This window comes from Corvus kubaryi, unplaced genomic scaffold (assembly GCF_017639235.1).
Source record: "Corvus kubaryi isolate FWS band 111438036 unplaced genomic scaffold, C.kubaryi_AGA036_p1.0 70, whole genome shotgun sequence".
Classification (NCBI taxonomy): domain Eukaryota; kingdom Metazoa; phylum Chordata; class Aves; order Passeriformes; family Corvidae; genus Corvus; species Corvus kubaryi.
The window spans coordinates 1,830,648-1,853,594 of record NW_024582058.1 but is presented as its reverse complement, the minus strand read 5'-3'; the positions used below and the strand labels follow the sequence as shown (position 1 = coordinate 1,853,594).

At 44.0% G+C, this 22,947-nt stretch overlaps 1 protein-coding gene and 1 long non-coding RNA gene across 2 annotated transcripts in view; both read left to right on the top strand.

Moving 5' to 3' along the window:
* Positions 1-41: 41 nt before the first annotated feature.
* BTBD3 (BTB domain containing 3) lies at positions 42-10,204 on the top strand. Its single transcript, XM_042049313.1, has 4 exons — positions 42-701; positions 1,254-1,344; positions 1,844-1,962; positions 5,857-10,204. The coding sequence occupies exons 1-4, from the start codon at positions 379-381 to the stop codon at positions 6,887-6,889; spliced, it is 1,566 nt and encodes a 521-aa protein (XP_041905247.1). The 5' UTR covers positions 42-378; the 3' UTR covers positions 6,890-10,204.
* An 11,572-nt stretch (positions 10,205-21,776) lies between these two features.
* Positions 21,777-22,947, top strand: part of LOC121674766 — a 6,410-nt gene continuing 5,239 nt past the window's right edge. Inside the window, exon 1 of the long non-coding RNA XR_006019825.1 lies at positions 21,777-21,931. This is a non-coding gene — a long non-coding RNA (uncharacterized LOC121674766). The remainder of the gene's footprint in view (positions 21,932-22,947) is intronic.

Sequence of the window (22,947 nt, the reverse complement as noted above, 5' to 3'; positions counted from 1 at the left end):
TAAGTTTGATCCAGAACTCGAATCGTTAAATACATCCCCATCATTCCTGCCCGCGCAACTTCGGCTCGCCGGCAGCCTGGCGCTGCCGCCGTGCGCTCCTCCTGCCCTCTGCCCGGCGCGTAGCGCTGCCAGGCGGCTCCTGATCGGGAAAGCTGGAAAGAAGGAAAGCTGGCTGGAATGATGGGGATGTATTTAACGATTCGAGTTCTGGATCAAACTTAAAGTCAGTTTCTTGCTCGGTGCGCTGGAAAGGTCACCTTGTCTTGCTGGAAAAGAAGAAAACTCTCAGCTCTGCTGCTTTTGGTGTAACAGCTTCCACGTGCATTCCTAAATGTTCCTAACTAGTTAGGCTGTCGGGCTTTACACACGAGTATACTCATGGTAGATGAGAAAGGAAAGAACATGAAATGTCTCACCTTCTTCTTGATGCTTCCAGAGACGGTCAAGAACAGGTCTAAGAAGAGCTCTAAGAAAGGAAATAGCAGCGGCAGTAGCAACAGCAAATTGCCTCCAGTTTGCTATGAAATCATTACCTTGAAGACCAAAAAGAAGAAGAAGATGGCTGCTGATATTTTTCCCCGAAAGAAACCAGCTAACACTAATACAACTGCTGTCCAGCAGTACCATCAGCAAAATCTCAATAACAACAACACTATTCCTGCACCTAATTGGCAAGGACTTTATCCAACCATCAGAGAGAGGTAAGTTCAGGGCAGTTTTTTTGGTGTTTGAATGGAGAGGTGAAAAGTAGCAAAATGTCCAGAATGCATTTATTTGCTGAGGAAAACACGGTTATATTTTCTTTGGGCTTTTTGTCTCCCTGTATGTGTGCATGAAATAAGAGTTTTCGTAATGGAAAAATATTTTAATATCTCTTTTCCAGACAGTGCATTTATTTCAGTAAATAAAAATGTTGCTGAAAGCTGCAGCATACCCGTAAAGATTTGCATTTAGACCTCAGTGGGGATTTTCAGTGATACATGCGCTGGACTTTGAATTCCGCTTCTTGGAAAGTTCTCGGAAGTTTGGGGGTTGGTTTTATTGCACACACACCCCCCACACATGCTTTTTCCTCCTTAGTATTTTCTCTGGTATATTTACGCGATGATGTGTAAAGTAGCTTGAAGCAAAGTGTGACTGGCTTCTCTTTGCTAACAAGCAACTTGAAGTTGCTAAGAAATTAAATTTCATGGGTCTGGGGCATGCAGAGAGTTCCTGGGTGCCACAAATTAACATGCTACCTCTGTTTGTAGAAATGCAGTGATGTTCAACAATGACTTGATGGCAGATGTTCATTTTGTGGTCGGGCCACCAGGTGGGACCCAGCGGCTGCCGGGACACAAAGTAAGCAACAGCTGCACGATCTGCTCGGGCAGGGAGAGCCAGAGAGAGCTCCCACGGCTATGCCGGGACAGAGCGTGGGAGGCTCGGCTCTTCTGGGACAGGCAGCAGTCTGTATCTGAAAAGGCCACATGCAGTGGGATAATCCATCCCTGGCTTTTCTTTGTGTTTTCAGTTAAACAGTACATTTGTTGGGCTAGGGCAGTAAAGTTAGGAATACTGCTTTGTGCTGTTGATTAATATTGCTCTTGAGATTTTCTAGAAATAGTTCACTTCTGCAGTAGAGATGAGCGTTTTCCAGTAGCTAATGGATGTATGCCCAGGAGAGTAAAACACAAGGAAAATGTGTAATTTGTTCCTAACTTGGACTACATTTCTTACTGAAGTGTGCCTGTAGAGCCTGTCAGTGCAGCCCAGTATGCTCAGAGTGGCTCTCCCACATTGTTTGTGTTGGCAGTGTTTTCAGTTCAAAGCATGAAATAAGGTTTCCCTTTCTCAACAGTACGTCCTGGCTGTTGGGAGCTCTGTATTCCACGCGATGTTTTACGGAGAGCTTGCTGAGGACAAAGATGAAATCCGTATACCAGATGTTGAGCCTGCTGCTTTTCTTGCAATGCTGAAGTAAGCATCATTCATCTGCTGGATATGTTTCCCTGTCTGATGTATACATACGCTGCCAATGTCATAGCTGAAGTATTAGACTTGCATATAAACAGAAAGAAAGCAGTCGCTTAAAATGTTCCTCTTTTTGTGTTTTAAACTTTCCCCTCATTTTGCTCTCCCCTAGACTAATGTAGGCAGCTGTAAATAATGACTTTGACAGGGGATCTTTGGGCACATTGTGTACTGTAATGCCTATCGATCTGATTTGTCACTACACGTTACACAAAGGAATGGAGTTACTAAAAAGATTTGTCAGCTGTAACAAAAAAACCCCAAACCAACTGTTCTACTTTGCAAGCATAGCGTAAAGTTAAAAATACATGCACAAAGCCCCCTCAAACCCAGTAAATTTCTGGGTTTGTAGATTGACATTGTTCCAGTTCTTTTAGAAACCTGCAGTATGCAGGTCTTGTCTTAGAAAAATGACCCTAAGTTATTCAATATAGCCCCTGAAAAATAAATTTCTCCTCATGTATCATATTGATGCATTTGGAAAGTGATAAAAAGCCTGTTTACGTGAATAGGGGATTTTATCTAACAAGGAAAACTAGTCAGTTTACATGATCATTATTTTCCTTCTTGCAAACTGCGTAAGAAATGCTGTCTTTTCTTAAATGGGCATAATGAAGCAGCTTCCCTGCCGAATTGTCCTTGAATGTATCTATAAACTCTGATTGTCAAAGAGAAATGCCCTATCACAGAAATGCTATGGCTTTGAGGATTTTTTTTCCCTTCAGTTTAAATAAATGCCATTGCTTTCTTTTACAGAAAATACATCAGTATCTGATCGTGATCCTTTTAATATGCTGCAGGTTTTCTTGCATGTAATGATATAATCACTAGCTAGCAATTTATTGTATTTCATAGATTGTTTTGATTAGCTTGTGATTACAGAACACTTTCTTTTTCTTTTTTTGCATTTCAGTGGCACCATAGATGAACATTCAAACTTGCATATAGAGTTTTTTAGGTTATCATCAACATCAGGAATGTTCTGTGCAAATATCAGTAACTGCTAGGAGGAGCTCAACAGATGTTCTATAGACTTGAAAAATAAAGTTAAGATATGACATTATGTAGGGAGGTGTGTTATGGATCTTTACTTTGGGCCCTTTTGGTTTTGTGGCAGAGCTCAGACTTATGCTTTACTTTCATGCTGAATTTTGCAAATCACAAATACAAGATACTTGGATTCTTCCAAGCCCCTCCCTTTCTTTTTGAACAGCAATTCTATTTCACTGTGACTAAACATGATGTGCCATATAAAAACAATGCTTTCTGAATTTATCATTAAGAAATGCGTGCAGAAAGCAAGCCTAGAAAAGAGTGTATCAATACTGACATCTAGGTCTTGGCATGTTATTTAGCCCATGGCAATTTAGGAAACTATCTATGGGAGCATGACCAGAACCATGGGATTCATCACCGTCCCAGCTTTTGTTGAAAAAACCCAAAAGACCAGAAAAAGTCTGTGGGCTGTGTGGCTGTTGAGGTAACCTTGCCAGTGATGCAGCGTGCCTGAGGCTGCAGAGTGCTCCAGTGCAGCCGTGGTGGTGCAGGGAAGGCACAGGGATGGTGCTCAGCAGTGCAGCGTCCCCTCGCTACAGGATCCACTGCACATGGAGCTTAGGGGCAGCCACCATCCCCCTTCACTCCTCTCCCTCTGGGAAATCATCCCTGTGAGTGTCGCTTGCAACTGCTGTGAGCTGTGGATGGCAGAAGGCTCATGATACTGTTGCTACAGGGGGAAAGACTCTATCCCAAAGCAGCCTCTCCTTCATATGCTTCTTTCCACATCATAAACTTTGTCAGAAAATACATTGAGTTTGGGTTTTTTGGTTTTGACATCTTGCTGGGTTTTGTTTTGTTTTGTTTTTTTTCTTTTTTCTTGGGCCAATGAATAGCATAAATAGCATAATTTTTTTGGTGTGTTTTATTACACAGTGGGCACTCTGACAACAAACAAGGTATTGCCAGGTGTAATACAGGAAACACCATGACTGGTAGATACTAATTATTCTCCCAGTAAAACTGCTTTGACTGTTCTCTACAGTTTTAAAAACAGGGTTAAACTTACAGTCTAGTTGTCAAACTGAACTGGTGCTTTAATGTATTATATCTTATCTCAGTCTTGACTGTTCAAGTTAGAACTGTGATCTCATCCCAGGCTGAATGTGTTACTAAACCATCAAACCCCGTGCTCTGGCAGAATCCTCTGTTTGAGAACAGGGTGAAACTGGAATATCAGTAACCGCAGACCAGAGTCAAGGTGCATTGGCAGAGGGAGAGGTGTGGAGTATTGCTGACAGCCGATCTGTGCTGTGTCTGCTGTACATCAGTGATATTAGTTCTTGATTTTCAGGAATATTAAAATAGCAACTTTTGTACTGTTTCGATTTAAAACAGATGTCATCACTCTCTGCTGTACTAGCAGGCAAAGAGAAGTAATGGAAGGGAGGAAAGAGTTGGAGAGCAATGAGGACAATCATAAAAACAAATTAATTGAATGGAATTTTTTGGGCGGTAAAGGGGCTACGCCTGTAACCATTGATATAGAGATGTGCTCTTTGGTTTTACAAATAAGCTGAAACCAAGTAGTAAAGACTAAAAATAGGCTTGGCTCTGTGTAAGTTTTCTTTTTCTCTGTAACCTCTTAGATTTTATATTGCTGGAGCAGTATCCCCTCTGTGTGTGTTTTCCAGGTGTGGCATGGAGGATACTATCTTACAGCTGCAAAAATACAAATAGTTATTTACATCTATAATCAGACCAGTGTAGGTACTAATTTCTCTTTATAGGCACATCTGTTCTGCAGAAAACTCACTGTGTAGGGAAACCTGCTAACTAGAAAATTTTAATTAGTACAGGGTTCCATACAACTTTAGCTTTTCTGGAGGAAGACTCTTTTATCAGCCATAACCATCAAGACTTGCTTATCCCTGTGAAGAGTGAAATTGCATTTGGCATGGTTTTAGCACATTGCATTCACCAGCTGCAAATGGGGCCCTGAAGCATGAGATATTGAAAAGAACAAACTGTACAATGCTTCATTTCTCTGAGCAATGAATCCCAGCAGTTTAGTCACATAAATAGAATTTCACCTTCATCTCTTCCACCACGCTACCATAGCAGTAAAGCTTTTTTCATCCTTATGCAGTGAGACTGAGTGAAAATGCTGTACTGGTTGAGGTAGGATGTTGTGAGCATTAAAAACCTGAAATGTTCCATTTGCTATATGCTTCATCACCCTTTAAAAAAAACAAGCAAAAACATGAGCCCAAACAAAAAAGCCACCTCCTAAAAAAACCCAATCCAGTAGTTACAGAAATGGATAGCACCTCATATACTTGAGTAGCATTTCTCTTCTTAGATTACCTAGTTACCTTCTACAAACTTGTTACCATTCCTGATTTTGTGCATACGCCTCAGTAAACCACGGTTCACGGTCAGGGGACATGCAGTCCGGGGACTCTCGGTAACACATGCTCCAGACTCCTGTGGTAGCTGAGTGAGGCAGGAGCTCCTGCCTGGGGCCTCTCATCAGCCAAGGCCTCTGTGGAAGGAGCACAGAGCTGCAGGGGCCACAGTTTTTAAACAATTGTCTCATAGCATGTACCCCAAATGGGGAGTTGGATTCACCTTAGATTTAAGCCCGTTCTCTTCCATGGTCTTAAGTGCGGAATGTTTTTTGTACTTTCTTTCTGGATTTAATCAATACTCACCAAAAGCACTGCTTGGTTTTAATGTGGAGCCATTTAAATATTCTTTGTTTATGATTTTTTGTGAGTTTGTTGTTGACAAACTCTGGTTTTGCATTAAGCAGCAGGATTACACCCGTGTGCTTTATTTCAGGTACATCTATTGTGATGAGATCGATTTGGCTGCAGACACTGTCCTGGCCACTCTTTATGCTGCCAAGAAGTACATTGTTCCTCACCTGGCCCGCGCCTGCGTCAACTTCCTCGAGACGAGTCTGAGTGCAAAGAATGCCTGTGTGCTGCTCTCCCAGAGCTGCTTATTCGAGGAACCTGACCTGACCCAGCGCTGCTGGGAAGTGATTGATGCCCAAGCTGAGCTCGCTTTGAAGTCTGAGGGGTTCTGTGACATTGATTTTCAGACACTTGAAAGCATTCTCCGAAGGGAGACTCTGAATGCCAAAGAAATTGTTGTTTTCGAGGCAGCTCTGAACTGGGCTGAAGTGGAGTGCCAGCGTCAAGAGCTGACGGCCACCATAGAGAACAAGCGCAAGGTGCTGGGCAAGGCTCTCTACCTGATCCGCATCCCTACCATGGCCCTCGACGACTTCGCCAACGGTGCTGCTCAGTCCGGGATCCTGACTCTCAACGAAACCAATGACATCTTCCTGTGGTACACGGCTGCCAAAAAGCCGGAGCTGCAGTTTGTCAGCAAGCCCCGGAAGGGCCTTGTCCCTCAGCGCTGCCACCGCTTCCAGTCCTGCGCTTACCGCAGCAACCAGTGGCGCTACCGGGGCCGCTGTGATAGCATCCAGTTTGCTGTTGATAAGAGAGTGTTTATTGCTGGCTTTGGGCTCTACGGCTCCAGCTGTGGGTCGGCAGAGTACAGTGCCAAGATTGAACTGAAGCGACAAGGGGTTATCCTGGGCCAGAACTTGAGTAAATACTTCTCGGATGGTTCTAGTAACACTTTTCCTGTGTGGTTTGAATATCCAGTGCAGATTGAGCCTGACACCTTTTACACAGCAAGCGTGATTCTGGATGGTAACGAACTCAGCTATTTTGGACAAGAAGGAATGACAGAAGTTCAGTGTGGGAAGGTGACTGTTCAGTTTCAGTGTTCCTCGGACAGTACAAATGGCACGGGGGTACAGGGAGGGCAAATTCCCGAACTCATATTTTATGCTTGAATGGGAGTGTGTGGCTGCAAAGCATTTTGCTATGAAGAACCTGTCTGGTTCAGGCCTACTGACACTTAGCTTTTTATCTGCAGATATGTGATCAGTACAGGGAATAGGTAACTAAATGCTGTGGGCAAGTTCCTGGCTTGCTGTACTTGTAGCATCGTTGGTGATTAAGTGTAATATTTAAACTGGAAGCTCTTAGAAACAAGCGAGTTTTAAAGGCTTTTTAAGAGGGGTGCCTGTTTGCTGGTGATGCTGACCCTTTCTTTGATGCACCTGTGAATCACCAGAGGATGTCCCCCTCTTGTGTCTCACTAAACATTGTCTTCATTGATCTGTTTTCTCTTTCTCCATTTTCTGCTTTCTGCTTGTATTGGGGAGGTAGGGATAGAAAATGAAGAGCTTTGTTTTATACCTCTCTGCTGTCTGCTCTGCAGACTTTGGAGATTCCAGTAAACCAAGCTGCTTTTGACAACAGGGGCTGAAAGAAGTCCTTCAGTTATAAGCAGAAAAAGCGCAAGTTTAAACCTTTATCCTGTGAGATTCTCCTGCAGCCAGTTGTTTGGGATGGCTCCAGGGGAATATGGGGAGAAGGAAGCATCTTTGAGGAAGCTCCAGGGCATGCTGACCATGTCCCCAGTGCATGGACATGCTCACAGTGAGGAAGGGATGTAGGCTTGGCTGGTTACCCTTGGAGTTCATTTTCTAGGAATCCCACCATGAAGGTGAGGAAGTACTTGCACGTGTTCAAATTGTATATGCAGCTCTTGAAACTCTACTCCCATGACCCAGCTTTGGCTATGTCAGACTTGATCTCTTTAAATGGCACTTCTCTGAACCCTTGCTAAATAAATGGGAATTAATATCAATCATCTGATGCAGGATAATTTTTTGTTTGTTTTGGGTGGCTTGTTTTTCTTCCTAAAAAACATGGTAGAGGCAGATTTTAGACGAACAAAAGAATGTATCAATCTTGACTTCGATTTTTTTCTGTAATATGAGGGGTTTTTTTTCTTTTTATTACCAGTTGAAATTTAGACAAAGACAGAAGATTCTCAGCTGTGGTCATACTACACTTAGTGTATGTTATCAGATAGCAGTGAGGGGGAAGAAGTCTCCTCTAATGTGTTATTGTTGGAGCTCTTGCAACTGCTTATGGTTACACATCAATCAGAGGATTATGTGGTATGGAACCTTTTCCTTGCCTGAGTTTTTTTCCCCCCAAACTTCCTGTTACATGTCTGTACCATTTTTGCAAAAGTATGAGGGATACTCCTTGTATGAGGGAAGGAAACCAGTATAAATAAGAACTACAGGTACTACTTAAACATAAGAAAATCCTTCATCACTGCACTGGGACAGTTGTTCCTCAAAGGCTACACTGCCCATTGTAAAGCATCTCATTCTTGCTTCACCTCCGAAGTGGGTTCTGTTTGTTGCGTACGTTTTAACAAAATGAGAGGACCAAATGATTCTTTAGACTGGCTGAAGATTAATGTTACAGTATATCAACACATTAACGTAGCATAACCCTAAATTCACTTGTCAGTTCTGTAATAAAAATGTTTTTCTCATATGATTTCTTACCAGTTTAATACTATTACTCTAAGTGTTGCTTGACGGTTGGAATACTGGCCCGTGGCCATCGGAAAGTGCCAATACATCTTTGCAGTGTCCAAAATACCATCTGAAGTAAGGAAAACTGGAGTGTAGTCATCAAACACTTTATGGCCAAAGCCCAGATCTTCTTTCTAGGTAATGAAAAGAGAGCCAGGTAAAAAAGTACCCTGCAGGATTTATGCCTTTCACCCATCTTAGCGTTTAATGTTTTATATACACACATACATGTGTGTGTAAGCAGTGCTCTTTCTGAAATGTAAATACCCTCAAAATACATAGAAAAAGGTTTTGTTTTTTGTAACAGATGTACATAATCCAGACTGCTCGTGAAATCTAAACAGAATGCTCCATGGAAAACTCCCAGAGAGAGATTTAAAAAAAACTCTACTTATTTATATTTAGATCTGCAGCTGAAAATAGGCAAGAGTATAAATGGTATGGAGTGGAGAAAGAGTTGCTGAAGAGATCGTAAAAAAGAATCTGAGATTGTGATGAGGTAATGGTCATTTACTTTTAGACAACATCTGAGCGGCAGTTCCATTTATTTAGATAAATTTCAAAGCAGAGAAAGATGCTAATCAGCTGATTAAGTTTTCTTACAGCAAGTGGCTGATGCAGATGTAATTACACTGAGTGATGATCAGATTGACAAGTTGTGGTAGCAAGCTGCATTCCAATTTGGTTGGTAAAAAACCCATGTGCCACAGCTGGTGGGACAAGTCAGAGAGTGCTGCATTGGTGTAACTAGTCTCGGGTTCTCAGTTTTAATTTATTCTTTGTTTTGACTTACCTGCAAACAAAGGTGACGTATCTGCTACGTTCACTGGCTGGAAGAGAAGTTCAGAGATCAGAATACTCTGTAGCTGTAATACGTAGAAAATGAGCTGTTACTTAATTATTGTTCTTATTTGATTCTTTTACGAAGTCTTTTTGATGAAGTAGGATGAAAACAGCCTCTAGCTTAATTCCTCTGAGTCCATTCCAGGTTTTAGGAGCTGGTGCAGGGAAAGGTTTCCAGTGTGGGTCATCAAACAAAGGCACCCAAAACACCTTTTGATGCTCACAGTGTGACTTGCTTCTGAGCACTTCGTGATGCTAACAAGTACTGGGATGTAAGAAGGTGAGCAGTGCCACTCACCTTAGGACATCAGAGCACTTGAGTAGGTGTCTGAATGTGAATTTGGTCGGTTTAACAGAAGCACCCAAGCTTGAATACATTGATTGACATTTCGCAAGCATCAGCCATATCAGCCTGGAATGTAAACGTCATGTCGATAGAGATCACCTTGCAGATTCTGTCTAAACTGTTCCTGGCTGTGTTTGCTACTTGTATCTTTGATCTGCTGGTGAGAGGAATCTGTGATAAGAGAGTATAATGTAATATACTTTCTGCATATCTAAAATAGTATTTAAGTAAACATTTTAATTTCTACACACTTATTGCACTGAACTGGTTTGGGTTTTGTTTTTTTGTTGTGATAAACTCGGCTCACTTCAGGTCCCAGCACCCATTTGTGCTGAAGCAGTGTTTGACCTTAGCAGGCTTACAGCATTATTTATAAAGGACAGATATATATAAATATATGAAGTACCTCATGTTGAATGTTATTGTACTGTATCTTTAATGTCACAGTGCAGATCTTGTTGGACTCATGAATGTGTATAATCGCGTTAAACATAAAAATAAAAATGATTCTTAAATGGTTGTTTCCTGCAGTATCTTTGAAGCATGAGCTGTGAAAGCCCTTAGTTATCTCTTTTAATAGTTCCTATTGTGGTACAGTTGTGCAGGGATATTTGTTGAGCTTATGTATTCAGAGATCTTTTGATCCCCAAAGAAGCAAAAGTCTGAAGAAAAAACAAGGAAGAACAATGAAAATGTTAATCAGTTACATTGTAAAAAGGTTGACGATTAAGCTAATGAGCTAGAGTGAATGAATTCATTTATGTGCTTTATGAAAGACCTTGTCTACTAGCATTAATATTTTCATGTTCTATTAATATTATTAAGCATGTGGAGATGAAGGGGGAGGGTCTCTTGTTTATTCTAAAAGACAGTTGGCATGGGAAAGGCCATGCTTTTCAGTCTCTGATGGATCAGAAAGGACATGGTTAGTGCCAAGAGGCTGTTCTCTGCTGAAAAGTTAATTATATAATAGTATTCAGAATTCTGAGTATTAACAATTTTCTTCCAGGAGATTTGAGACTTCATTTTAAATACTTTTAAGGTCAGTGAAGCTGAAGCCCCACTTCCATGATGTCCATGTCCAAGACCTTTCATATATTACTGGCTAATGATAAAAAATACTCTGTAGTCTGATAGAGAGATATGGAAATTTGAGGAAGTCTACCCCAGAAAAAATCAATACCTTCATAGTTCATCCAAAATTCTGATTGAAGGATGTTTACAGGCATCAAACTTGCCACTTTTGGTAAGTTGTTTTTCTAGAATTGTTACTTCACTACTTGGCACCACACTGCTCCATTCTTGATCCAAGTTCTCTTACGTGCCCAACACTTCTCATGTGGAACTGGCTTCAAGCAGGAACTGTCCTATGCCTTGTCCTGTACTAATGCCACCAGCTCTTAAATGCGTGGTAGATACCGGTGTGATTTGGTGCAGCAAGGACCACACTGGCAGCAGCAGCCTAGCTTGGTGTAGCAGAAGAGATTGCTGCTGCTGCTGCTGCTGGCAGCCTCAGATGCTTTGGTAAACAGGCCAGAACTAAGTGGACAAGACGAATAAAGGATGGCCTGTCTCATCCAAAGGGCCATTCATTCTCTTTTGCTTCTGCCTGAAATATGACAGAAGTGATAGAACACTTGCTTTGGAAATTGATTTTAGGGAGAGCAGTGTCAGTCTCATGCACTGTGTTTGGTGAGGCAGAGAATCACATGTGTATTTGTGCCAGAAAAAAAAGGAGTTTGAAGTGGAAGGAAAAAGTGCTGGGATGTTTCTGGGCTTGGGAGGAATTAGACTCCAAGAGGTGCACTCAGTTGTTTGTCCTGCAGGTAATATCTTGCTTGGTGGAAAAGGGGCTCCCTGCTCCCATGTAGCTGGAAACTCCTCAGGAGCACATGGCTGCTGCTTCTCATGAGGGCAAGATCCTGTCTAGAACAGGCTCTGAATACTCAGCTCTCAAGTGTAGGAGCCCAGGAATTCCTGGCCTCTGGTCAGCAAGAGTAGTTATCCTACAGCCCAGGACAAGCTCAAGGAAGCTCAGAGAGCCTTTGGGGCCTCCCAAGCCCAGCACTCGGTGGCAGCTGAGATCCTGGCCCAGAGTGAGACACGATGGGGAGTTGAGCCCATGAGCAGTATTTGGCTACGGTAAAAAGCAGCTGCTTTGAGAGCCAGCCTGTCCTTCCATGCTTGCGGGGAATCAGTGGCAGCAGGAGTACCTGCTGATTTCCTGAAGGCAATGAAAGGAGCTGCTTTCTCAGATGGCAGTGTGACCATGTTCAAAATAAAATTAAGAAAAGGCTTTTTGGCATGCTGCTCCGTTTCTAGAAGTCTGAATTTATTTTCTCTCCAAGACTTCCTCATAAAATGAGGCCCTGGCCCAATTGAAATCAGTAGGAGTTGCCCTAGTGACCTCAATAAACCCAGGATTTTCATTTGTTAGTGTTCATTTTGTATGATTATTCCCAAAACACAACATAAAACCACCAAACAAAGGGAAATTAATTTTCAAATCTCACTGTAATCTGATTATCTAAAATGTAGGTAGTAATATTTCTGTCAAATTTTACAGAACTGCTCATCAGATTTTGTATGCCTGCCCCCAGGCTTTTCTACTAGAATGCTTTATCTTCAGCCATGAATCTATAGACAGAACAGTAAATTTGTACAAGGCTTTATGTATATTTTTACAATCTGTGTATAGAATTCATAGCACATAAGATGCATAGCACAGATAAAGTATTTTTAAGATTAGAAAGTGTCTGTAAATTGCCCATAATCCCTTCACCATGAAGAAAAAACAAAACCAGCTTTTTAGCTTGAAGGTATTGGTATTTTGAAAGAGCTTTTGAAGTCTGTGTGCTTGTTGATAGCATCAGAAATGCATTTATATTAAGCCTTTAATTGTAGCATTTTAAAATCAGCTGTCTAATTGTTTTCTATAGACAAAGATAACATAGCTGGCCTTGAGGGACCCTCCACCCTGGTCCAATGGGGTTTACACTTGAACAGGTAGTAGCAAGTGCAATTTTCTAGATCTCATTTTAAAGCTTCACAGGGATGTTAAGTGCTGCCTGGGGAGCACCAGCCTTTCAAAAACAGCCGTGGCTGGTTTTAGCCTGACATCAACCAGGGGCTTGCATGGGGAGGAATCTGAGTGGGGCTGCTGTGGTTGTGTAGAGAGGAAGAGTTTCCACTTCCCTGAGGGCAAAACGCCTTGTGTAGCCTCGTGCTGGCAGCAACAACATGCTGAGCATCGTGTCAAACAGTTCAGCAGCTGCGAGGAATTGGAGGCATGAAGTGCCCTGGGGATGCCCTGCATGAAGGCAGCGGTGGAGGCTCCCAGACACAGGGCTGTGCTGAGCAAGGTGGTTTTTTGAGCCAAAGAATTGGGATCCTGTATGTCAACACCCTTTGTGATGGAGGGTTATGGCTGGGCTGCTGAATGGCATGTGATTGTGATTTTTCACAGCCGAGAATCCCATTTTGTTTTCTTGTTACTCTGGGAGATTCTCCAGCTCTCCTCTCCCCTGAGCTGCCTGTTCTTGCTCTGTGCCAGAGGCTTCCGTGTGCTCAAAGCCCAGAGATTCCCTTTTTGCTGAGACTGGGGGCACTGGAAACACCTGGTGGAGAAAGACTGGCTGAGGGAGGGTGGGACATCCCAATGTTTCAGTGCACTGCTTGCGAGCTGCCCTGGATGTGCTGAACGCTGGCCTAGCATGGCAGGAGAGGCAGGATAATTCTTTTGTGGGTACAGATGTATTTCAGTTTTCTCCAGCCAAATGCTGGTTGTGCTTAAAAGGGACAATGAGCATTAATTCACTTCTTTGGTAGGGTATAAGAGTTGTGAGTATAAGACGAATTTATGCTTCTGTCTTTGCAGAGTCAGTAGTCCCAGTGGGCTCAGGGGAGGTGTTGGGAGACAGGGCTCGCATCTACCTTGAAAACATACATGAAAACATCTCTTTCTTTAATGCCCTGCTTGTAGGAAGTTGTGAGGCGATAAAATAAATTCACAGAGACCTGGCTTGTCTAGCTTGTTTTTGTAGTGGGACTTGTTATGAATGAAAGAATGATGGAAATGTATTTAGCTTAGAAATACTAAATCCTGCAGAACTTCCAGAGCATGGGGGTTGTTGGGGTCTCCTCCCCCTGCCATGGAGCCCTGGCAGAGGGGCCCTGAGGGCACAGAGACAGGGTTTCCCTGTCCCTGCTCAGCCTCGTTCCCACTGGTTGGTTTGTGTTCCCTGCGCGGGCAGAAGGACCCTTGGTCCCGTGACTGGAACAGTTCCTGGGCAGAGCCCCGGCCATGCGGCTGGAGAAATAAACATCTCTCTGAAACACCTACCAACATCATCTGTCCACATATATATTTCCTTTCCACGGGACTCCTGGTTTGATATATGCGTGTTACAGTATCCCCGCTGTAACAAATGGTGGGAATGCGGGCAGAACGATCCCCGATCCCTAAGCGACTGATTTGTGTGAGTAAACCCTGGAAACTTTGGATTCCTCTTCTTGGTTTTGCTTTGCTATTCCATATCTAAACTATGGAGGAACCGTGGGAAGACTCTTGGCTCTCAGAGCCGCATATGGACATTTATCTTAAACTTAAAATGATTCCTGAACAACGATTTGTAAATTTTAGCTTGATTCAAGCTCAAAAAGAACTGAAACACTTCCCGGCATGGTTGTTTAAGAACTTTTTCTATGTTTCTTGGGATTTAATTCTTACCAAGGAGTTTTGGAAGGCCGTTTGGACACAGTTAATTTCTGAGTCAAAATATATACCGATGGAAGAATATTTTCGTGAATATTATTTAATTACCGAGACTGTTGAGCAATGTCAGCTGTGTCCTGGCAAAGGGAAGCCTGCCTCAGGGACTGTGCGGCCACGGCCACGTGCACCGAGTGCTCTGCGAGCAGCAGCCCGGCCGAGATGCAGCGCCCGGCAGCGGCAGCGAAGCTGCACCCAGAGGAGGCGACGCACGGAGAACTGAGCGGCGCGGCCCGGCCCGCACAGCCCCGAACGCGACCCCGGGAAGAGCACGCAGGCACCAGCAGCCCCGACAATTCCAACACGGGAGCGACCGAAAGAGAGAGCAAAGACACAGTGAGACAGAAAACAGCAGCCACTCGGAAAAAGGAAAAGATCATAGTACCTAAGATCTTAGGGATAGTAAAATGGTATAATGTTAAGCAAAATTATGGTTTTATAACAAGGGGTGACAACCAGCAAGACATATTCGTTCATAGAACTGCTATTAAAAAGAATAACCCTGAAAAAGCATCCCAAGCTTGGGAGATGGAGAGGTGGTGGAATTCAAAATTATACGAGGTAGAAAAGGGTTACAAGCATCACAGGTCACTGGGCCTGATGGTGTTCCTGTAAAAGGCAGTATATATGCAAAAAATCATAGTCATTTTAGACAATATCTCCATTGTAAGCCCCCCCTACAGTCTCCCTTTCCTAATCCCACCTTTCCCTTTTACCCTATGTCCTATTACCCCCAGTGTATTCCCAATCCGTTTTTTCACCCATGGTTTCCCTCACAAAACCATACCTTTGCCAATTGTTTCCCCAAAAATCCCTTTCCAATGCCGAGTGGGGGATGAAGGGGGGAGGGAAGAAATTAAACCCTCTCCTGCCTCAGTTTCCCCACAAAGCATGCTCAGAGAGTCCTGTCTCACTTCTGTCAGCCTTAAGATGTTCCACAGAATCTGTTTGGACATTTAAAGACTCAGGAGGGTGGCTTGTTTTGTCTTGAAACTGTTCTTGTTATGTTTATCCAGTTGTTTTCATTCTCCTTTTATTAAAATAAAACGGGTGAGGTGTTGGGGTCCCTCCCCCCTGCCATGGAGCCCTGGGGGATGGGCCCTGGGGGGGAGACACGGGGTTTCCCTGTCCCTGGTCAGCTTCATTCCCCATTGGTTGGTTTGGGTTCCCCTGCGTGGGAAGGACTCTCTGGTCCCGTGACTGGAACAGTTCCTCGGCAGAGCCCTGGCCATGTGGCTGGAGAAATAAACATCTCTGAAACATCTATCAAGAATCAGTCCATATATATATTTCCTTTCCACGGGACTCCTGGTTTGATAGATGCGTGTTACAGTATCCGCACTGTAACGGGGTAGCACAACATAAAGGCATTTCCAGATGTGAGATTACCATCCCTTGGTTGCAGCCTTAGGCTAAGGTGTGACATGTTCTTGCTTTTGTTCTTACCCACCAGGGCTTGCTACAAGTGGTACTCACATCAGACACCACCAGTGCTGAGGGAGAATATGAAGGGCAGAGATCTGGAATACAGAGGGAAAGTATCTAATCAGAAATAACAGCTCTCATCAGGCACAGACAATAGACAGTAAAGTGGCTTCAGGAGCACTATTCAGGCATCATGGGAGCCAAATCAACAGACAGAAGGTAAAAATAGAGTCATGACAACTATTTAAATGATTTGCAAAAGTTGATTATGCTCAAGACTTCCCTAGACCCTACAAAGGGAGAATTTGTTTTGCTGCCTTAGAATAGAGTCCATGCATGTTTTTGCCTTTGTCCTCCATGCTTCATTTGGTAGTTTCTTTACCATATGTGCTACATAAGATGTTTTTCCTCCTCAGTGCCTGGGGATGAACATGTTGGTTGACCCTGTTTAGGAAAATAATCTCCAAGTATAGCCTGTAATTGTCCTATTGAGCACTCCCCTTCACCCCTCTACCTAGGATCTTTGTTGGCTCATAATAAGATGGCAAAGGGCAGGAGCCCCGAGACACGGCTGGGAGAGGAAGCTTTCCCTGCACCCCACTGTGTTTCCAGGATGGCAGTAGCAGGGTGCTGTGTTCCCTTATCAAACACTGGTACTGCCCTGGTGTGAGTCGGGCACAGGCTCACCATGCTGCTTTTGTGGTGAATTAGCTGGGGCACACAGGATGGCCTCTGCAGGCACTGTGATTTCTGTGTCACCCTTCTGCCAGCTGCGGGGGGATGGATGATCCCAGATCTGGCATAACGCCTGCCGAGGGTTTGGACAAATGTGAACTGACAGAGGGAGTTCATACGAGGTCAGCATTTCACGGCGTTTCTGAGCGGGTATTAGGAGCTTTGAAAATCACTGAAGTGCAACGTGAGATATTTAGAAGTTGGGGTTCCTACCAGCTCATGGCAGTCATTTTTCATCCCATTTTACAGGCAGAACTCCCCAGCAGAGCTGTCACAGTGAGCATGGGTATCACCGGCTCTGGGGCCCTGGGAAAAGGCAGAGGCTTACAACTGAAAACTGGAGCTCTAAAAGCAGGTTGTGGAATGGTCAGGAAAACCAGCTGGAAGCTACTGTATTGTTCTGATTTTCCAGTAGCATAGTCTGTGCTGGCAGGTTTGTTGTCACTGGGTGAAGGTGTATTTTTGTGTAATGAAATACATCTCCTGATGTTAGCAGCACTGGGAGCCAACACCTACCATTTCCCATCTAGGAAATCTAGCATTCCACACTCCATGTCTGCCTTCGAAAGAAAAATGAGAGTTTCTTTTCAGCACTGGCAAAAAAGCGATACTAATTAAAATAAAGCTTGGAATGAAATGTGAGGGTGACTTGATCTAGGAGCAGCCTTACAGAATGAGATTTAAAAATATGCAGCACAGGAAGGAACTCATGCATTGAGTCACAGGAGGACTGATGAATTAGTAAGGATGGTCTATCCATAATTTCGATGAGCTGGGACAGACAGGAGAGGAAGCAGCACTCTAATACCAGCAACTCAGGCTGAGATCAGGAGCCTTCAAAGGAAAAAACTTCAGCCAAGTTAAGGGAAAAGAAGTCTCTTACCCTTGGTTTCTTACTATTTGTCATGCATCTTGAGTGATTGTGTAGAGGACAACCATTTGCTGAGCTCCTGTTAAGACTCCATAGTTAGAGAAATGGCTTACACCAGAAGGCCAGAATGAGGTCTTTCAAAGGTCATTATCAGAACTGGTTTCTCATCAATACGCTACTTGATTGGAGGAAAAGACTCAAAATTGTAGGGCTTTGATTGCTGGGAGGGAAGCTTTTAACTGCTCCCTGCTGTTCTGTCATTTTGTGTTAACCCCAAATGGCCCCGTTAAATTGATGTCCTGTTTCCCATTTACTGCCCACAAATCACTCTTCTCCTGTTAATGCAGGAAACATTTGCACATGATAGGAATTGGAGTGGCTAAACAGTAAATCTTAAAGCCAGTAAAGAACTCAAAAGTATTTAACCAGTGACCAAAGTACTGATTTCCCTCGCCACTTCGTAATATTCAGTTGTGAACTTTATTAAAAAATACAGAACCTCATGTCTGCCTTAAGAGAATCTTTGCACAAACACTGTTCCCAAGCCGTGGATTGTGAGTCAGTGTGATTTCTGTGTGACAGCTAATTCCTTGCAGCTAATCAGACGCTAAAACAAAGGCTGGGAGTGATGCAGCTGCTCAGGCGGTGGGGTGTCACCGCTGACGCCATGTGACACTGCACTGCTGCTGTGGGCTGGGCCAGCAATGAACACAGCACAGCAGCTCTGCTTTCTCAGGACAGCGATGCTCTGAGTGCCTGGGAGCTCTTTGGGCTCAAGAGGAGCTGAGACCCAGAAAGGTTTTCCTTCACTTTGATGGATATCTGAGCTTACACGGCCTCACAGATTGGCGCGTACATCCACCCTCCTATCCAGAACTGAGTCATGTCTCAGGTCCTTCCACTGACAGCATTTTACTGAAGCCCACTTTTACTGTCAGGTTAAACTCAGATGCTGACAGTGCTCTGGGGTGATACGTGGTCCCTTCTACAGAAGGACCTTCTACGCTTCCCTTTGCAGAGCTCCCCTGGCAGCAGAGGGAAGCGTAGGGAGCTGGATAATGAATTCTAAAACAAGACTTGGTATCGCAGGAATACCCCAGTAATGGTCTCAAAGCACTTTGGCATAACTGGAGAGGACAAAATGAGTAAGCACCTTGTAATCTGTGGTGTTCGTTGTGAGCAAACAAGAAAAAAATTAACCCTTCTTCTGCTGGCCTTCAGGCAATACTGTTCCCTTCACTCTTCCATATCCCTATTTCCCTCACTGCAAAAAGGGGAGGATGAAATCCCGCCCCTCAGCAGTGCTTTGGTACCTGCTGATCAAACCTGCTCTATACGCAGCAGGAATCAGGACAGGTGCAGCAAAGCCCTGCTCTCCTCAGGAGCCAAGGTTTCTGGTGTGCTGTCACTGAAAGATTCCCAGTACCCGTAAATGTCACTGAACTGGGAAAGGTAACATTGCTGAAAATCACAATCAAAGGGGCCTCAGATGTAAATCCTTTCTAAAATCTTTATAATCTTCAGCTGCCTTAGATTCAACAGATCTTCCCATATAATGAGCCACCAGCAAAAAGGTAAATATAAATGCAAAATATTCCCAAAGCAAACATGTTATTGGCTTTTAAAACAGGTCCATTTAAATAATGTGAAAATTTATTAAAGACACAGGATCTATTCTGCTTTATGTTTAAAGATGAATTAATGCAAATATCACAGGTTTATCCTGCATTACTCCCTCGGGAGGAGTCACTGGGGAAGCAATTTGTTTCTTGTTCACTGAGGCAGGGAACTTTGAAGTTCCCGAGTTGTCTGTCTCTGCAAGTAGCCCATTTAATCTTGAGGAAAAGTGTCAGAGCTAAGTTGGAGTCAGTTGTGTGCATTGTTTAAAGCTCTGGCAGGAAGAGGTCTGCAGCATACCACCAATGAGCAGTATGAGGGGCAGTGGAAGTGGCACAAAGAATTCCTGGAAGAAATTTTTTATTGGCTATTAACAACAGACACGGAGCCGTGTACAATGAGTGTCAGGAGGGCTCCATTAGGCCTTATCTTTTTTTTCTTTAGAACTGACTTCTAGGCTATGGGCTCTCATCATTTGCTTTTAGGTGGTATCAGATGAGGATGATTTCTGCGAGGGCTAGTTGCTGGGAAAGCCACTAGAAGTAGCTTCATTTCCCCAGAAAATCCTCAGTTTTAGGGATGTTCACACACTCCTGCTCCTTTGGCTTTGCTCATGAAATTTTCTCTGGAGCTGTGCTGTAACTGGATTAGGTAAATTAGCTAGAATTAATTTCTTTTAAATTCAGCCTAGAATATTGTGCTTTGTTAGCACAACTGTGTGGGCAATGGGTTGTGACTGGTTAGGGGACAGAAGCATACACCTTCTGACAGGCTGCTTCCCTGCACAGAAAACATTTAAAAGCTGTCTGAAACTCCAGAGCCATTGAATTCACAGCAGACTCCACCTTCTTCCCAGAATGTTTATCGGAAGTCAATTTTTTTACTCTTTAATTACAAATCAGACCCTCAGCTATCCATCAGCACAGCTCCAGTGAACTGGTACACATGAGCTCCCGTGTCAGCTTTTAGCCTGAAGGTTCCAGCCTTGGGTTATCAGCTGCAAAGAAAAGCTCTGAGATGTTAACAGCATATAAAACAATTTAGGGAGGTCAGTATGCATCTGAAGACAGCTCAAAACAATAGCCAGAGGGGGAATATAAACTGTTTACTACAACTGGATTGGCACTGAAATCTACTGATGCAAAATTCATAGCCAATATGAATTAATTTGCTCCTGATCAATCCTTACAAAAACTCTGGCTTCTCCCTGCTTCCCCTAATGACTTCTGTTCAACAGCTGTGGGTTTGCAGAGCAAACTGCAGTAGCAGAGTAGACATTAACGTTCCGAAACAGCACTAAAATCCGTGAATGGAATTGCCTTTGAAACTTACAGTGGTTGCCAGCTTATACTGAATCAAGCTTGTCATGTTTTTATGGACTATACTTAATCTTTGAGCATCTTTCATCTCCCTATCACCTGTGGGTGAGGGAAGTATCAGCCCTCTTTTACAGATGAAGAAATGAGGCACAGGACACCTGAGAAAGGCTTGGAAATTGCTCTGCTCTGTAGCACAGTCTTACAAGAAGACCCCATCTCACCTTTTCATGTTAGTTGGATCAGCTGCAAGATCTCAGATTGGTTTTCCTGCTATGCCACAGAATCACAGAACCACAGAATGGTTTGGGTTGAAAGGGACCTCAAAGATCATCCAGTTCCAATCCCCCAAAGGTGGACAGGGACACTTCCCCTAGACCAGGTTGCTCAGAGCCCCATCCAGCCTGGCCTCAAATGCTTCCAGGGATGAGGCAGACACAGCTTCTCTGGGCAACCTGCCCCAGTGCCTCATCACCCTCATAGGGAAGAATTTATTCCTAACATCTAATCTAAATCTACTCTCTGTCAGTTGGAAGCCATTCCCTCTTGTTCTGTTACTCCATGCTCTAGTGAATAATCCCTCTCCATCTTTCTTGTAGGCTCCCTTCAGGTACTGGAAGTCCACAATTAGGTGACCCCTGAACCTCCTCTTCTTGAGGCTGAACAATCCCAGTTCTCTCAGCCTTTCCTCAAGGAGAGCTGCTCCATCCCTCTGATCAACTTGGTGGCCTCCTTTGGACTCACTCCAACAGCTCCATGCCCTTCCTATGGTGAGAATCCCAGATCTGGACACAGCACTGCAGGTGGGGGTCTCACCAGAGCAGAGGCAGAGGGGCAGAATCCCCACCCCTCACAGAATTCAGCTCGAGTTCCTACTGGGGCCCAGGCAGTGAGTGGGATGGGCAGTGTTTCTCCTGGTTTGTGGCAGCACCTCTGCAGGAGAGGGGAGCAGGGCTGTCCCTGTTCCTCGTCCGAAGGGTGAGCAGAGGTCTGCAAGTTGTAGGTGTAGCTAAGTAAATGCTCTGTAAAGTCGTTTTATGTAATGGCCTGGAATTTGTACCTCTGCTTATGAAACGGGAGCTGGTGGCTGTTTTAATAACCAGGATGCAGTGTAAATGCTACACTGAGCTGAATTCTTTCCTCAGATAGTCTGTGCATGCTGGTGAAGTCAAGGAGAACTGGGCTGGTATCCAAGGACAGAAGCTGGTTGCTTGTCTACTTAGGGTACATTGAAAGCATTAGTAATGAGATGTGAGAAGAATAAATAAGCCTGTTTACCACGTGGAACAGAGCTGCCTTACAGAGGGTGAGCTGCAAGATGACTAGTAAAGGACTGCAGCCAATCGCCCCTCCCAAAATTGCAGGCTCTCCTGTCATCTCCCACAGCAACCCAGGAAATGCCCCAGGAAAAAGCCCTAGGAAATGCCTTGAAAGGACAGCTCTGCAGTAAGAAGGGCTTATCTGATGTACTCTGCTGGAAAGGTCCCTTTTGTCTGGGGAGCCAAAGGTAGGAACGGTGATATTTGTGCAGGGAATTTCAGAGAACCCATGCTCATGTGCAGGACAGGAGCTAAAGCAAGGCCTTTTCAGGCTAATTGTGATCAGTCAATGCAGAGGAGGATCACCTGCAAACAGGATTAGGATAGGATACATAATATCATACAGAACCTTATACTCCAGAAATCAGATGTGAAGTAAGCTATGGGTCTGGTTCAGGGCTGAGAATGGTCAGCAAAGCCTTGGACCATGGAATTTAATACAAACTGTAACAAGCGAGGGAAGGCTAATTCAGGTTTAGAAATATGTGCAGCATGAATTTTGTAGCTGCAGTTTTACCCTTTAATAGCTAGAGAGCTGTTATATAAATAGTATAACGAGGCACTGTGCAGACGGGGTGGGAAAAGAGAGTTTATTTCTGTAGTCTAAAAGAGATCCCTTGAAAAGTGGGAGGAAGGGAAGGGAAGGGAAGGGAATCATAGATGGGTGGAAGGCCTTGTCAGCCAAAGCAGCATCTTCCCTAAGTAGGGATTTCACAGCAGAATTAAAAATACATCAGGTCTAAGATCTTAATAAGTGGTTTCTAAAGAAGATATGTGGGAAATGGAGCACAACAGAGCAGGCAGATCCTGCTGGCCCAAGTGGCTGCAAGCCAGGAGCAAGGGGGGGTGTGGGTCTGCACTTAAGCTGGAGAATTACAAATAAAGGAACAATTGGGAAAGGCAAGGTGTAATTCATGAAGCAGCCAGAATTTGTTTAATGTTTCTCAGGATTTAAAGCTAATCACAAGCTAAGTTTACCCTTCTGGTTCCTCCTCCCACCCCACACCTCCAAGATCTTCTAATTTATAGCCTTCCAGATTCCTGCACTTTTCCTGAGCGTGATGTACAGGAATGGATCAGTCTCATATCTCAGTGGCTGCAGAAGCCTGGCAGTGTTTTCTGTAGGTTACGGGTTCCGGGGTTCAGTCGGGACCGGGCGGACGTAGACGGATGGAGATCTCTATAGGCAGGTCTTGGGACACAG

Bases quoted from the DNA above. Each gene is read 5' to 3' on its own strand.
- BTBD3 (XM_042049313.1), top strand. From the start codon at position 379: ATGGTAGATGAGAAAGGAAAGAACATGAAATGTCTCACCTTCTTCTTG. The intron at 702-1,253 runs GTAAGTTCAGGG...CTCTGTTTGTAG, and splicing joins TATCCAACCATCAGAGAGAG to AAATGCAGTGATGTTCAACA. The intron at 1,345-1,843 runs GTAAGCAACAGC...CTTTCTCAACAG, and splicing joins AGCGGCTGCCGGGACACAAA to TACGTCCTGGCTGTTGGGAG.